The following is a 15,607-nucleotide window of genomic DNA, read 5'->3' as shown; positions in this document are numbered from 1 at the left end:
GTGACCCAGGCACATTGTTAAAACCTCTCAGGCCTCAGCTTCCCCAGCTGTAAAATTGGGATCATAATAATGTCTATCTTGTATGTTTGCTATGAGAATTAAATGAACCAATATTTGCTCACATAAATTCCTTCACATTTATGTGAATGTTAAATGAAATAAAAGTAAGTTAATGGGCTTCCCTGGTGGCGCAGTGGTTGAGAGTCCGCCTGCCGATGCAGGGGACACGGGTTCGTGCCCTGGTCCGTGAAGATCCCGCATGCCGCAGAGCGGCTGGGCCCGTGAGCCATGGCCGCTGAGCCTGCGCGTCTGGAGCCTGTGCTCCGCAATGGGAGAGGCCACAACAGTGAGAGGCCCGCGTACCGCAAAAAAAAAAAAAAAAAAAAGTAAGTTAAGAATTCTTGCCCCTTGACCGCTTCACTTCCTCCTGAACTTGCTTGCTGCTTTTGGGCCTCCCACCCCTTCAAATGTAGACTGACCCTGTAATTCGTGAGGTCAGTCATTCCTTCTCGTTTAGTTTTGAACATCCAATTTATTTGCTCATATACTGAGCTGCCAGAGATTTTGTGAAATGATAATATAATTCTGTGGATTAGAACTCTTCTCAAAACCTCAGCTGGCCTTCAGTGCCTTCAGTGTTTCTCTGGTCATTGACTTCTCCTAGTTAAAAGTTCATTCAGATGCTTTGTTACTTCAAACACCTACCTAATTAATCATCATCTCACTCATTAGCTGTAAATTCTTATAACTTTCTCTCATGTTGCCTAAAACTTGTCAACTTCTATACCTGTTCTTTCCTCTTCTTCTGACTCAGGAAGAATGGGTCCCTTTTGTAGTTCCCTATTGAATAATACATCAAAGTAAGTCCTTAACTTAGCATCCATAAACTAATCTGGCTCCACAATTTGACCCCAACCTACTTGCATTTGGCTGTGACCTGCACAAAAAAGTCCCAGTCATATGAATCTACTTTTTAATTATCAGACAAACTCTGAACTTTTCCACCTTCATGCCTTTGCTTATAATGTGCATTTGCTAGGGGTGTACATCTTTCCCAGTGTGTATCAGATCCAGTCCAGTCTACACTTGAAGCCTAGCTCACATCATGAGTCCTCTTGCCATCTCTAATCAGATTATTTTACTCTCCTTCCTTGTACCATTGCACTGTGTGTAACTTCCCACTCTAGCACCTACCACTTATATATGTGTGTTTTTCAAAAGATAGATGCTCAGTAAATGCTAGTTAAATGGAACTGTATTGAAGTCTATGGGTGCTTGACAAGAGGAAGATAATGTGAATTATTGAAGGCATCAAATAGTACTAAATTTATACTTTTATTTAAAAGTATAAATGTGGCATTCACATTGGGATTAGTGTTTATCAAATTATTAATGACTTAGCTAGAATAACTTTAAGTTAGCTTACAGTTACTGAAAATATATCACTAAAAAGAAATCAATAGGAAAATGTCCAGAAACATACACAATTGACATGCAGATAATGAGGACTACTCTGTATGTTAAAGTTACGGCTCTGTCTAGTATTAATCTTAGAACCACTGAAATTTAATATTGAAAAGTCCTCAGATATCATCTAGTTAACCTTCCTATATTGTCAATGAAAAATTTAAAGCCCAGAGAGATTGGTTATTAATTATACCACCAGTTTAGCTATCTGTGACTAAAATGTATGATTTCTGACCTGCTGTGTAGGTGCCCTTTTTATTTTGAAAAGCTGCCTTTCCTTGTTTAGATTATTGTTTCTTTTTTTTTTTCGGTACACGGGCCTCTCACTGTTGCCTCTCCCGTTGCGGAGCACAGGCTCCGGACGTGCAGGCTCAGCGGCCATGGCTCATGGGCCCAGCCGCTCCGCGGCATGTGGAATCCTCCCGGACCGGCCCACGAACCCGTGTCCCCTGCATCAGCAGGTGGACTCTCAACCGCTGCGCCACCAGGGAAACCCTATTGTTTCCTTTTGTGGAGAAAAGAAGAAAGTATAACACCATTATATTAGATGTAAAAAACTCCAAACAAATGATTTTCACCTCTGCCCTTGTGGTTTATTAGATAGGTCTTGAAATACATAAAACAGTAAAAAATTGTGAGTTAAACAAATTCTGGCTTAAATGCTTTTTAAAATATATACTTTATAATCTTTAAAAACAATTTCCATAATAATATTTTCATATCAATAACATATTATACAAAGTACAAAAACATATTCTATGGTAAAATAGATTAAAAACTTGCACATCTTTTGGAAAAGAAACAAATTCTAGATATAAAGAATTACCCTCATATTGTGTAATGTGCCTTTCCTTTGAGCTTTTAACCAAATTCATGTGTGGGCACATAATTGTTTCTATATAAAGTGTAATTGCATGAGCATAAAAATAGAAAAAATGTGGGTTAAACTGGTTTGTAACTTTTTAAGAGGTACCCACCTTTGGAAGCTATCATGTTGACAGAATAATTTTAATATTGGGCTTAAATTATTTTTGCACCTAAAAATCTATATCCTTATATGTTGGTTTTAAAAATAAAACCTCTTTGTTCAATGATTCACTTGACCTTGGAGACTAACTTTACTTTTAAATTCTAAGGAAAAAATAGTCTTATTATAATGTTTGAGGATCACTATAAATTTTATCAGTATTATTCAGATATGCTTTTAAAAGGGAAAGGTTCTATAGGCTTACCAAGCCAAACAATTTTTATTTTCTGTGGTGTTAATAACTGCCTTTTTTTTCTCTTTATTTGATTAGTTTCTTTATTCCTATATAACTAACTAATTCCTAAATCCTCCACCATAAATTCTGGTTTGGAAACTTGTGCTCTCCATCTATTCCTTCATCTTTTCATTGTTAGTTACCTTCTCCTTTATTTTACTTGTTCAGTCTTTCTGAAATCACTATTTTTAGATGTTCAAACTCCATAACAGAACTTTGACTTATTATATTTTTTAATTTTCCTGTTTTCCAACTTCTTTTCTTTTATGTCTTTCATTTGACATCTGGTACATCTTCTACACCTAGGATGACTTTTTTTTTTTTTTCGTACTCTTTCTAGCATAATTTTCACTTAACAGAGAATCCTTTTTGTTGTCGGCACCATCCTTATTTGCTATTTTTCTTATTTTATCGATTGAGTCTTCCTCTTATTTATAAGGTTCCCCTCTCCCTGCTTTGCTGGTTTCTTCCAAATTACTTCGTTTTGAAACAACTACTTGGTGGTTGTGGGTAGGTGGGTGGGTAGATGAGGTTTAAGTCTGACTCATTAGAGATGAGCAAGGGGACTTAACATTTCTCAATGTTCAGTATATCCATTTTCACATGATTACACTCTTTGGTATTGGACCCCTACCATCAGAATGCCTGAGTACCCTGAACTCAGAGTCCCTGTGGCTTGACTGCTAAAAAGCTCAAAGATCCAGTCTGCTTTAAGGTAGAGGGCTGGCATACCCTCAGGTGCAAGCTGTGAGGGGTAGTGTTTAAAGGTCTAATTTCTTTTCATGAAGATTATGTTTCCTTTTCTGTGTGAATCTGTGCCTCCTCTTTACCACCAGCTTACGTCTATATTTCTCAGGTTTCTACATCAGACACCATGTGTTTTCCAGCTTCTAAAATTTTATTTTTCTTGTCTCCTCTCACGTTTTCTTTGTACTTGTGGGTTTATGCCTGTTTCATCCCTTACTGTTACTGTAGTGGACCTTCAATAGAAAGGCAATGTAAATATGTGTGTTCAATATTTCTTGTTTTGCATGACCCCACTACAATTTTAAATTAGGAAAGTAGACTTACCTCTGAAAATTAAAGTTCTAGAATTCCTCTCTCGCATCGGAATCAAAGGAAAGTTTTATCATTGATTTATAATTGGTGATATTTAGACTACAAGATACTTAGTGCTCAATATATGTATACTGTTTTTATTATTGCTATAATTATTAACTAGAACTTAAAGTTCTCCAACTTTGTTCCTTGGTGAATTAGACAGGATTTATAGACAGCCATTAACTCCTGTTAATGTGTGTAGAAATTAATATAAAAATATACTAGGGCTTCTACTTCATACAACAGTAAAGTGTTCTCAGACCAACTTTTCTGCTAGAAACAACTAGAACATTTAAACTCAATATTCTTTTTTAAAAAATCTGTTTGTAAATTTTAGGAAATTATTAAGGCAAGTTGGATTTGTGGGTTAAATTTCTGGGAGCGGGGAGCCAGGCTTTTGCCAGTATTTTTAAACTGTAAATTCTTAGGCACCTTAGAGGCTGAGAAGGTAAGCAGCTTTGGTAGACTGGTCTTGGGGAAAAAACTTGAATTCTGGAGTCTTTTTAGAAGGCATATGATGGTCTCTAATTGTGGTTTAAATTTCCATTTTCTTTACGATTGATGTTGTTGAGTACTTTGTTATGACTGACTACTCACCTCTCTTCCATTTTTGAAGCATCTGTTCGATTTTTTGCCTCTTTACTAATTGGGTTGTTTGCTATTTTATTACTGAGCTAGGGTTTGCTCATATATTGTAGAAACAAGTCCTTTGTTAGATATATGTGTTCTGAAAATTTTTTTTCAAATCTGCAGCTGGCTTATTTATTTTCTTAATAGTCTTCTATTTTTCTTTTTGATGAGCAGAAGTTCCAATTTTGATGAAGTTTAATTTACCTATTTTTTAAAAATCTTTGATGGTTCATATTGGCTTATGTTGAGGTTATGAAGATATTGTCCTGTATTTTCTTTTAGAAGGTTTATAGTGCTGCTTTAATGTTAAAGTCTAGTTTCAAAAAATTTTAGTTTTAAAGTTAAAATTCAGTTAGACCTAATGTTCATGTTTGGTGTGAAGTAAGGGTCAAGGTACTTTTTTTTATATGAATATCCATCCAGCTGTTCCATCATCATTTTTTGAAAAGACTTTTCTTATCTCATTGAATTGCTTTTGTCCCTGTTGACCATAAGTGTGTGGAATTGCTTTTGTCCCTGTTGACCATAAGTGTGTGGATCTCTACCTTTATTCCTATTTCCCATTGTTCTGTTGTGTAGCCCTTAGTCAGCATGTCACTATCTGGATTCACTTGATCTTTAGCAACTCTTGAAGTCAGGTCATGTAAATCCTTCTCATTTGTTCTCCCTTTTCAGGGTTGTTTGGGGTATTGTAAGTCTTTTTTATTTTTATGTAAGTTTTAGAATCAGCCATGTTAATATTTAAAACAAAGCTACTGGTATTTTTATTGAGATTGTATCTGTTATATAGAACAATCTGTGGAGAATTTACATTTTAATGATATTGAATCTTCCAATTCATGAACATAATACATCTTTTCACTTATATAGGTTTTCTATAATTTTTCTTGGTGAAGTTTTATATTTTTTGCACAGAGGTCTTATCCAACTCTTGATAAATTTATCTTATATATTTAGGTTTTTGGATGTTATTGTAAATGATATGTTTTATGTTTCATTTTCTAATTGTTCTTCACTAGTATGTAAAACTGCAACTGACTTTTTAATCTGACCACATCACTAAATACATATACTTATGTATATTTATATATAAACATATATGTCTTAGTATTTATACGTTATATAATTTCTAATATAAAACATATAACCTATATGTTATATAAGATCTAATTATATAGTTATATAAGTTCTAGTATAAGATATAATACATATCATATATGTTCTAATAATAAGATATAGGTAACATATCAGTTACATAAGTTCTAATACGTATATACATAATGTAAATTCTTATATAAAATATGTATATATATACGTCCCAATTCTTTTTGATGATTCAATAGAATTTTCTAATTGTACAAACATATCATTTGTAAGTAAAGATAGTTACATGTGACAACCCATCACTGCTTCTTTGTGGACAGACAGAGCACCTTTCAGTGCTACCATCCCTGTCACACACCCCTTTCTTCAATTACTGCTGTTGCTGCTGCCTCTCATCAGCATGGATTCTGTGAAGCCCCTTTTTTCTTGGGTCACTAGCATCTGATTAATCATCTGGGCTTGTGTTTCTGATTGGTAGAGGCTGGGTCATGTGCAAACCCTATTTTCAAGTCAGGCTAGTAAAGGAAGGTATCTGGCCTTTCATCTGTTATTGTGCTTTATAAAGTCTGGCTTTCAGAATTTAGGAAGATGTTTCAGATGCTGCCCAAAATGAATGACAGGTACCACACACCCACCCCACCTGGGTGTACGTCTTTGAGCTCATGTTTCCAACAAGATTTACCAGTAGACATAGGTAAATGTCCATATACCTGAGCTGTATGAAATGGTTTAGCAGTCATTTACTCCAATAAGGATTAACAGAGTCACAAGCATCCCTCATTCTAAAATATAGTTAGGTTTTGGAAGTCCTTGCCTTGTTCCTGGTACTTAACCCCTTCTCTGAATGGTGTATGAATTTTTGCCACTTAAAAAGGTATTTTTACCATTTTATGCTACACTAGAAAATCTTGAAATGCTTAGTATCCATGTTGTGGTAGGTTTTTTTGTTTGTTTCTTTCGTTCTTTCTGAATTTTATTCTCATTTAATATATGACAGAGAACAGTTATCATGGTTTGCAAATCAAGATATTTACATTCTTTAGCAAACCTAACATTCTATCCTTTAATTCAATAGGTATACATTTCCCCTTATGTTTCAACATCTTTAAAGTCTGTTTCCATTTTACAGTGAATAGAACACGTTAGCTAGATTGGCAGCATTTTTTTCCTTTTAGTGATGTGCAGCTAGTTTTGCATCTTATAAATATCTTAGAATTTTTGAAATATAATACTTATTTTTAAATATAAAAATAACAATGAGTTACAGATTAAGGTCATTGCATAATTATGTCTCCTAGTTGTCAATGTCTTTGGTTAATATTATAGACCTCAGACATCAAGACTCTCCAGGAAATTATACAAACCCAACACAAACCCTCATTTCCACTCCTCTATTTTTACAGCTGTGTCATTCTTCTCTGTTTATCTCAAAACGGCACCTGCAGCCTCTTCTGTAGTCTCCTGGTGGTGTGTGAATTATACAAGGGAATCCTCAGGCCAGGCATGGACCTCTGCCATCCTGCTTTCCTGAGCTCCCTAGCACAGAGCCAATAGTGTCTTTTTCCTCATTTGATTAGTTCAAAGAGTGGTTACCCTATGAAACTACATCTCCGATTTAAACAAATACACCATTATACCCATGATAATAATGCCATTTATGTCTTTGCATCCCCTATCAGGAAAATTCCCTTATTTTGCACTAATTTTTCCTTTCCCATACTGCTTAAGGATTAATCAAAACAATGGCTTATATTTGTGTAGTGACCTACAGCTTTTGATCCACCTTTGTGTGTGTCATCTCACTTTCACAACAAATGTGTCTTTTTTTTTTAAATTTTCATTGGAGTATAGTTGATTTACAATGTTGTGTTAGTTTCAGGTGTACAGCAAAGTGAATCAGTTATACATATACATATATATATCCAGCTGACTTACAGCATTATGTAAGTTTCAGATGTGCAACATAGTGATTCACAGTTTTTAAAGATTATACGCCATTTATAATTATTATAAAATATTGGCTATATTTCTTGCCTTGTACAGTATATCCTTATAGCTTATTTTATGCATAGTCGTTTATACGTCTTAACCCCTATCCCTAACAAATGTGTGTCTTATGACAGGGTGATTATCCTTATTTTATAGATAGGAAAACAGCATTTGACTAAGCTCACATAACAGTGAATGGTAGATTCCAAATTATAATTGATTTCCAGACCTCTGAATTAGTTATTTCTTCTTATCCACTCTGTCCTTTCATATTCAGACTCTGAATGTCTGAATTCCTTCTCTTCTGTCATTTTGAATTTCCATTTAATGATCTTGTAATACAAAATTGAACAGACAATAGCACTTTTTAGTGTTTTCTAGCTATATAACAAAAATTGGTAGAATTTATATCTGATATCCAGTATTTTTATTAATGATTAATTCATCTTTAAGCTTGAGAAATGTTCCCAAAATCAATTGCTTTGAGGAGGGGAGGGATTTAGTAGTATTTGTTTTTGACAGAAAATAAATTTTAAAGAATATGCCTTATTCTAGCATTGATCTTACTCACCTATAATCTTTTTTTCAACACCTCTTTTATTTCTAGTTATGTTTCGCCTCTATGACACGGATGGAAATGGCTTCCTGGACAGCTCGGTAATTTTTTTCTTCAAATTTTCTGTGAAAATTTCAAAGTAGTTTGTTCTGAAAAATGCAATGAATAAATTTATAGCTATTACCACAGAAGATACAATATAATTTCCATGCACTCACACAGCATTTTTATCATCTGACTTTTTGAAAGCAAGTGATCTGCGGAAACTGTTAGGATTACAGTTTCTATTGAATAATTTGACTACAAAAAAGTGACTTTTTTATGTACAGAAAGATAAAAAAGACTTCAACCCTGTCTGAATAAAATATAAGAGAAAGATGAGACCATTGATGTAAAAAGAAAAAAAATGTGTGTGTGTGTGTGTGTGTGTGTGTGTGTGTGTATATATATATATATACACATATATAGGAAAGTATCAAGAATACAGGTAGAATTTAAAGGAATTATGAAGTTGATTCAATCATTTTATTATTTTCCCACTTTTTAAGTACTGTTACTCACATACGTTGATGAAATGGGTAATTATATTTAAAACTGCTTTGGCAAACTTCCCTTCTCATCCGATTTTAAATCCAACTTGCACTCTATCTATAATTTTACTCATAAAAATCAATGGAAGAAAAATAGCATCTCACAGAAAGTAATAATTAAATGTTTATTTTATTTGTAGTATATGCAAATCATTGACAGTTTTCAGAGGAGAAGTTAGACTCTTAGTTCTCAAATCAGGGCCTCCTGAGTATATCCATCTCAGTTTCCACCAATGATGTATTTTCTATTTAACATTTTGTATATTATATCATGTCCTGTTTTATGAAGGTAATATAAGAATATTAACAAAAGAGTAAGTGTCACATTATGGAAATTTTGAAGTACATAGGTACATGTAAAAACAAATGTTTTGATATATTTAATATTGATTAAAATAAACATTATTTCTGATAATGAGTTTCTCTCATCATCTGATATGTCTCTCTATGGCAGAACTCAAAGACTATTACAAGCAAAGCAGTGAAGTTAGAGACATATTTATGTAACACTGAGTAGGATAATGGTGCATTCGTTTCTCCAGAGAGAGATAAAAATATATAATTCCTACTCTAGGAAATGACCACCAATCTGAATTGTTGCTGTGATTGTGGGATTTCTTATGTTAGGGTCTTTCTAATTTTTCAAATGCTGTTATTTTTAAGTGCCTAGTAGTGTTCAGTTTTCCACTTAGGAATATTAAACAACATGATACATTTGCTCATTTTCTGGTAGCATTTCACGGCTAGAAGTTTAGATTTCTTCTACATATGTCAATATGCTTATTGTAACATTTCTGACTACACTAATGCAAATTATATTTTTAATGCAGATTTGTTTTCTTTTTCTTTTTAATTAAATTAAAACAATGTTTCTTTACTAGGCTCTTAGCCATGGGTTGGCAGCTGATTAGAAAATTTAGTCAAATGCTTTTCTTGGTCTCTGGCCATTTTTTGGTTAACATATAGTAGATTACTAGCAATATTTATAACTATATTCCCAACATTAAACAATGAGCTGAGGATAAATAAGTTTGTTTATGATTAAATTAGTCTTTTTTAAAATAAAGGTCTGGATTTAATTTCTATGATTTTCTCCATATAACTTACTGCCCCAGGATGTTTCCTTCACTGTCAGGTAGGAAGCACACCTTCTGATATCATTTGTTTTTGAAATTTAAAGGCTATGTTCATATACTGGAGACACAACAGAAGAAAATTAATACTTTGAGAAATGACCAGTATGTCTAATAATGCTAGTTAATGTTTATTGATCACTTGTGCCAGATAAGATAAATGTATTTCATGTAACAGCATATTTAATCTTGGTAGCAACTCTATGAACTAGGTACTATTAGAATACCCATTTTACTGTTGAGGAAACTTAGAGAGGTTAAATGACTTATCTAGTACCACATGTGTACACAATAGTCCACCAAAAATAGCTTCTGTTCCTCCAAACATATCCAGAGACTTTAACAGTTCCAAACCATTAAGGCATATATAAGCAAAGATAAAGTAACTGGAAGATTAGTTACACACACACACACACACACACACACACACACACTTCTAGCCTCTAATTGCAAGGGATTAGTGTTTAAAATTTTTTCTCATCTGTAATAAACACATTTATATTTGCATTGTTTCTGTGATGACCTGTGTTATATAACATTTTCATGATTTCATATATATATATATATTTTTTTTTTTTTGCGGTATGCGGGCCTCTCACTGTTGAGAGGCTCAGCGCCATGGCTCTCACTGTTGAGAGGCTCAGCGGCCATGGCTCACGGGCCCAGCTGCCCCGCGGCATGTGGGATCTTCCCGGACCGGGGCACGAACCCGTGTCCTCTGCATCGGCAGGCGGACTCTCAACCACTGCGCCACCAGGGAAGCCCCCATATATATTTTTTTGGAGAGAGAGAGTGTAGCTTTCATCAGCTTCTCAGAGGGATCCATGAATCCCCCCCCAAAAAAAACCCTCTTTTACTATATTTTCTTCTTCATTTTATGCATATTAAGCACGTACATTAGATCAGAGGTTTTAGAAGAATAAATTTTATTAATATACTTTCAAGCCTTATTCTTTATACTTCTTATATTTTAAATTATCGTACTATGAAATACCGCTTTTAATTGTCATGGACAGACTACCCTTAAAATTATTAGCATTCACAAAGTATGTTTAATCTTTTCTGAAGATACAGAAAAATTAAAACATTAAATAAATCGGTATGAAAAAATGTTATAATTTATTTAGCCAAGGCATATATATTAACCAGCAGTTCTTCAAAGAGTTGACGTTGAGCAGAAGAATGTGAAAATTCAGACTAAAATTCTATCCCCTCATAAAATAAACTCTGCATGCACTTAGCCTCCAAACCTTAACCTGAACACACCTCTAGCAGAGCAAATTTTACCAGTAAATGGCTAGAACCATCAGTATACGTTCTCAGTGTATCAGAATAAAAATAAAACTCTCAGCTGCCCTCAAACCCTTCCTCCCACCCTTCCACACCTGTTTTCAAGCTGTGGGGTCAGGATACTCAGTACTTAAAAATCACAGCTTTTTGTGAAAATATGCAGGCTCCTACTTTCATCAGATGCTGCTTTCCAAACAAAAATTTTCTTAAAAATCTTCTCCTGGAAGAAAACCTTTCTTTGTATAGTTGTGCCCTCTCCTGGTGAAGGTTTCTAGACAAAGTACAAAGGAATGTATATTTAGGCTCTTCTTTTATGTATAGTTAAGTAGGCCTTTAAAATGCAGAGGTATATGTTTACTTTTTATATAAAAGTAATCATCTCACTCCTTTAGTTTTTGAGCTACATGTTGAACAAATCAATTCCTGTAAGTCAAAGTTGAAGAACTTACTAAGACCTTGTATTCATTTTCCCTCTCCTTCCTTCCCTCCCTCCCCTTCCCTTCCCTCTCCTCCAGGAACTAGAAAATATCATCAGTCAGATGATGCATGTGGCAGAGTACCTTGAATGGGACGTCACTGAACTTAATCCAGTAGGTATAGGAATGATTTAACTGTTGGCTACATTCTAGAAGACCCCTTTCTCTTTCATCTTTTTTGCAATCCTAATATATTACTGGCATTTGATTTTTTAAAACTTTTTTATTGGAGTATAGTTGATTTACAATGTTGTGTTAGTTTCAGGTGTACAGCAAAGCGCATCAGTTATACGTATACATGTATCCACTCTTTGTTAGATTCTTTTCCCATATAGGTCATTACAGAGTATTGAGTAGAGTTCCCTGTGCTATACAGTAGGTCCTTATTAGTTTTCTATTTTATATATAATAGTGTGTATATGTCTTTTGATAACTCTAAGTTACTATTTCTAATCAATAGCTGAAGTGGATTCTGAACAAGAAGAAGTGTATGTGGTTTTCTGAAGCCCTTAGTGATAATAACTTTTGCTTTTCTTCCTCATGGAAATTAATTTGCATGGTAGTCTAATAGAGGTGTAGGTGAACAGAAGCTGCTGATGACACTGCTAAGGTCATACCATGCCACAAGAAAGTCAGAACTGACATGTTTATTATGATCGCCATGATTTTCCTTATATGGAAATAGCTAAAATATTCCATCTAAAAGAGGATGAAGGCGATTAAGAAGACCCTAATGATGGTTTACTATGCACAGTGCACTCTTATCTTTGCATATGTGTTATTTAAGGCTCATAACTCTACAAGGTAGATACTACTATTTTATTCATTTTACAGATGAGGAAATTGAGACCCCCCAATTTTTCTTCATTTATTTTATTAAAGTATAGTTGCTTTACAATGTTGTATTAATTTCTACTGTACAGCAAAGTGATTCAGTTTTATATATATATATATATATATATATATATATATATATATATATAAAACTATATTCCCATTTGGGGAATATAGAATGTGTGTATATATATATATATATATATATATACACATTCTTTTTCATATTCTTTTCCATTCTGGTTTATCACAGGATATTGAATATAGTTCCCTGTGCTATACAGTGGGACCTTGTTGTTTATCCATTCTATATATAATAGTTTGTATCTGCTAACCCCAAACTGCCAATCCATCCCTCCCCACACACCTCCCCCTTGACAGCCACAAGTCTGTTCTCTATGTCTGTGAGTCTGTTTCTGTTTTGTAGTTAAGTTCATTTGTGTCATATTTTAGATTCCACATATAAGTGATATCATATGGTATTTGTCTCTTTGTCAGGCTTACTTCGCTTAGTATTATAATCTCCAGCTCCATCCATGTTGCTCCAGTGGCATTATTTCATTCTTTTTTTGTCTGAGTAATATTCCATTGTATATATGTACCACATCTTCTTTATCCATTCATCTGTTGGTGGACACTTAGGTCACTTCCATGTCCTGGCTATTGTAAATAGTGCTGCTCTGAACATAGGGGTGCATATATCTTTTCGAGTTATAGTTTTGTCTGGATATATGCCCAGGAGTGGGCTTGCTGGGAGGCCCCAAAATGTTAGTTACTTGCCCTAGTAACTCTGCAGCTAGTTAAAGATTGAGCTAGGAAACTTTAATCAAATTGTTTCAAGAAATAGTATCTAACAATGCCTATAAGAGCATTAAAAACCTCTTATTTTCAGTAGATTTATACCAAAGCTACAACATCATTCAAATGTGTATTAAAACAAACATGATTCACAACTTTTACTTTGGCCACAAGAATATTTGGGGGAGAATATTATTATTGATTTTAGTTTCTCTTTGAAACCAACTAAGTTTAGCATATTGTACATTAATTAAGTAAATACAAATCAATTTTATGTAAATGGTTTACATTTTGTATGAATTCAAAGAGCCTATTTAACCACATAAATTCACATTTATGCAGTCAACAGCATGGTAATGGCATAATTATGTGATAGGAGCGGTCTGATAGCTTTTCCCTTGCTTTGTAAACTAATGCGGTTAAAGTACAACAAAGCCAATGCAATGTCATGGAAAGGGAGAGCACCTTTCTTACTGGGATTAGGGTTTTCCAAGTTTTAACTCAGCTGATTTTTCTTTTTCCTTTTTTTATTTTTGAACATGGAAACACACACGCTGTGCACATGATGAGTGGCGGGTATCATTAACAAAATTGCAGTATGCGTATGGAATAATAAAGTAGATGGTAACGTATTTAATTCTAAGAATACCGTTTGATTCATCTTAATACTATTTTCACTGAAATCAAAGGACTCATAAGTTCTGCTGCCTTTTCTGGTTATGTTAATGTAAAACACAACATTGTAAATGTAAAAGATACATGCACTTTTATGTTCATGTGAATATAATTCACCTATCAATCAAGGCTCTTGTCCTCACTGGAGTAACAGAGGGAAGGGGGTCTTTTTCAATCAGCTTTGAAAGCAGAAGGAGGCACCACCACATCACCATATTTGGCAGTGGGGGGTTTGAGAAAAGAGGGATCTGGATGCTCTAAAGAAGGAACAGTTAGTGGTTGGGCAGTCTAATTAGGACAAATACCTACTGGAAAATACAAATAAAAAGCTATATAGTATTATTAGTCATTTGTGACACATACTGACAAGTCTGCCCTTTCTGTGGACAGTATAAAGAGTAAAGATAAAAGACGGCTGTTTGCTGTCATAGTAACTGCCTCATCCTGCCTGATGATTCAGCAGCTCTCCCCATTTTAAACACATGTGTACATTTGTACACGTTGTCTGACTCCTGGTAAGTTTGCATAATAACTAAAGAGAATTGTACATTTCAGGTTAATGGCTCAGGGTAGACTGAGGTGCCCTCGAAGGGAGTTTTTAAAAACTAACCCAGGTTCTACCATTAGGTTTATTAAGTACAGTATGAAAGTATCAGCCCTCTGAAACAAACACTCTGTGTTTTACTTCTCTCCTCATTTGTTCATTTCTGCTGGTTCATCAGAGTGTCTTCAAGGGGGAGGGCCTTTTAATGATGAGACCTTATGCCATTTTGCCCAATTCTAAATGATTTCCCTTGTCTTTCATTTTGAGTGTGATGAAATAATTATTTCAACATCACTTTGTTCCAAAGAGTCTCTTTCTGCTACCTATAGATAAGTTTGTTTCAATGAAGGAAAACAATCTGATTTTCAAAAACTTGCTGAGGAAACACACCAGTCCACTAAGTTCAGGGATGTTGAGGCAAATAATACTTCTGTCCACATATCAAGTTATTCCATTTATTGCACCTTTTCAAATTTTTCTTCTAATGCTCTCTGTACTTCTTTCTTTTTTCAAGTTGATTAAAAACTCCATATTAGATAAATGTGGTGAGTTACTTCCTTCACTGCATTCTACCATGTTTGCCACTTTGGTGCCATTAGATGGGAGGTACTTTGCCTTCCCAGCAGCCAGGGGTAATATGTTTGGGTAATATATATTAGCAAATATAATTTCTGCTAATATAACACTAACAACACCTATATTACACTTACTATATATGCTAGATACTCTTCAAAGATACTTATAATGTATTAGCGCCTTTGACCTCACGACAACCCTTCGAATTAACAGCTAATATTAGCGCTATGCAGCCAAGAGATAAATACATTACAGACAGACACTACGGAGAGCACTTTAGGACACTCTGTGCAAGTCTTCCTTAGAAAAGAAATCGAATCAAAAAATTATTTGATTGTTTATCTTCTTGGCTCCATTAAGTTCTGATAGGCAGTTAAAAGCAACTTAATTCCTCCGCCCCACACCACTTAGCGAAGAATTATTTCAGCTCTTTGCCGTGAAGTGAATTTGGTCTGTCATTGTCTGGCATATATTTGAATTTTTTAAAGTAATCTAGAGAAAGCAATTAAAGATCACTTTCATGCTTAGAGATACCTTCTTGTCTAAGCTGTACCATCCAGTGACAAAATATTAGTAAGTTAA

General features: G+C 34.3%; 1 protein-coding gene across 6 annotated transcripts in view; it reads left to right on the top strand.

Annotated features, from left to right (window-relative positions):
- Positions 1-15,607, top strand: part of DGKB (diacylglycerol kinase beta) — a 648,598-nt gene that overhangs the window by 128,215 nt on the left and 504,776 nt on the right. For all 6 annotated transcript variants that reach the window (XM_032642942.1, XM_032642939.1, XM_032642937.1 and 3 more), the window contains 2 exons: positions 8,161-8,210; positions 11,638-11,712. In XM_032642942.1, coding sequence (XP_032498833.1) covers positions 8,161-8,210; positions 11,638-11,712 — 125 coding nt within the window. The remainder of the gene's footprint in view (positions 1-8,160; positions 8,211-11,637; positions 11,713-15,607) is intronic.

This window comes from Phocoena sinus, chromosome 9 (genome assembly GCF_008692025.1).
Source record: "Phocoena sinus isolate mPhoSin1 chromosome 9, mPhoSin1.pri, whole genome shotgun sequence".
Taxonomy (NCBI): Eukaryota; Metazoa; Chordata; class Mammalia; order Artiodactyla; family Phocoenidae; genus Phocoena; species Phocoena sinus.
This window is presented reverse-complemented; position numbering and strand designations above follow the sequence as displayed.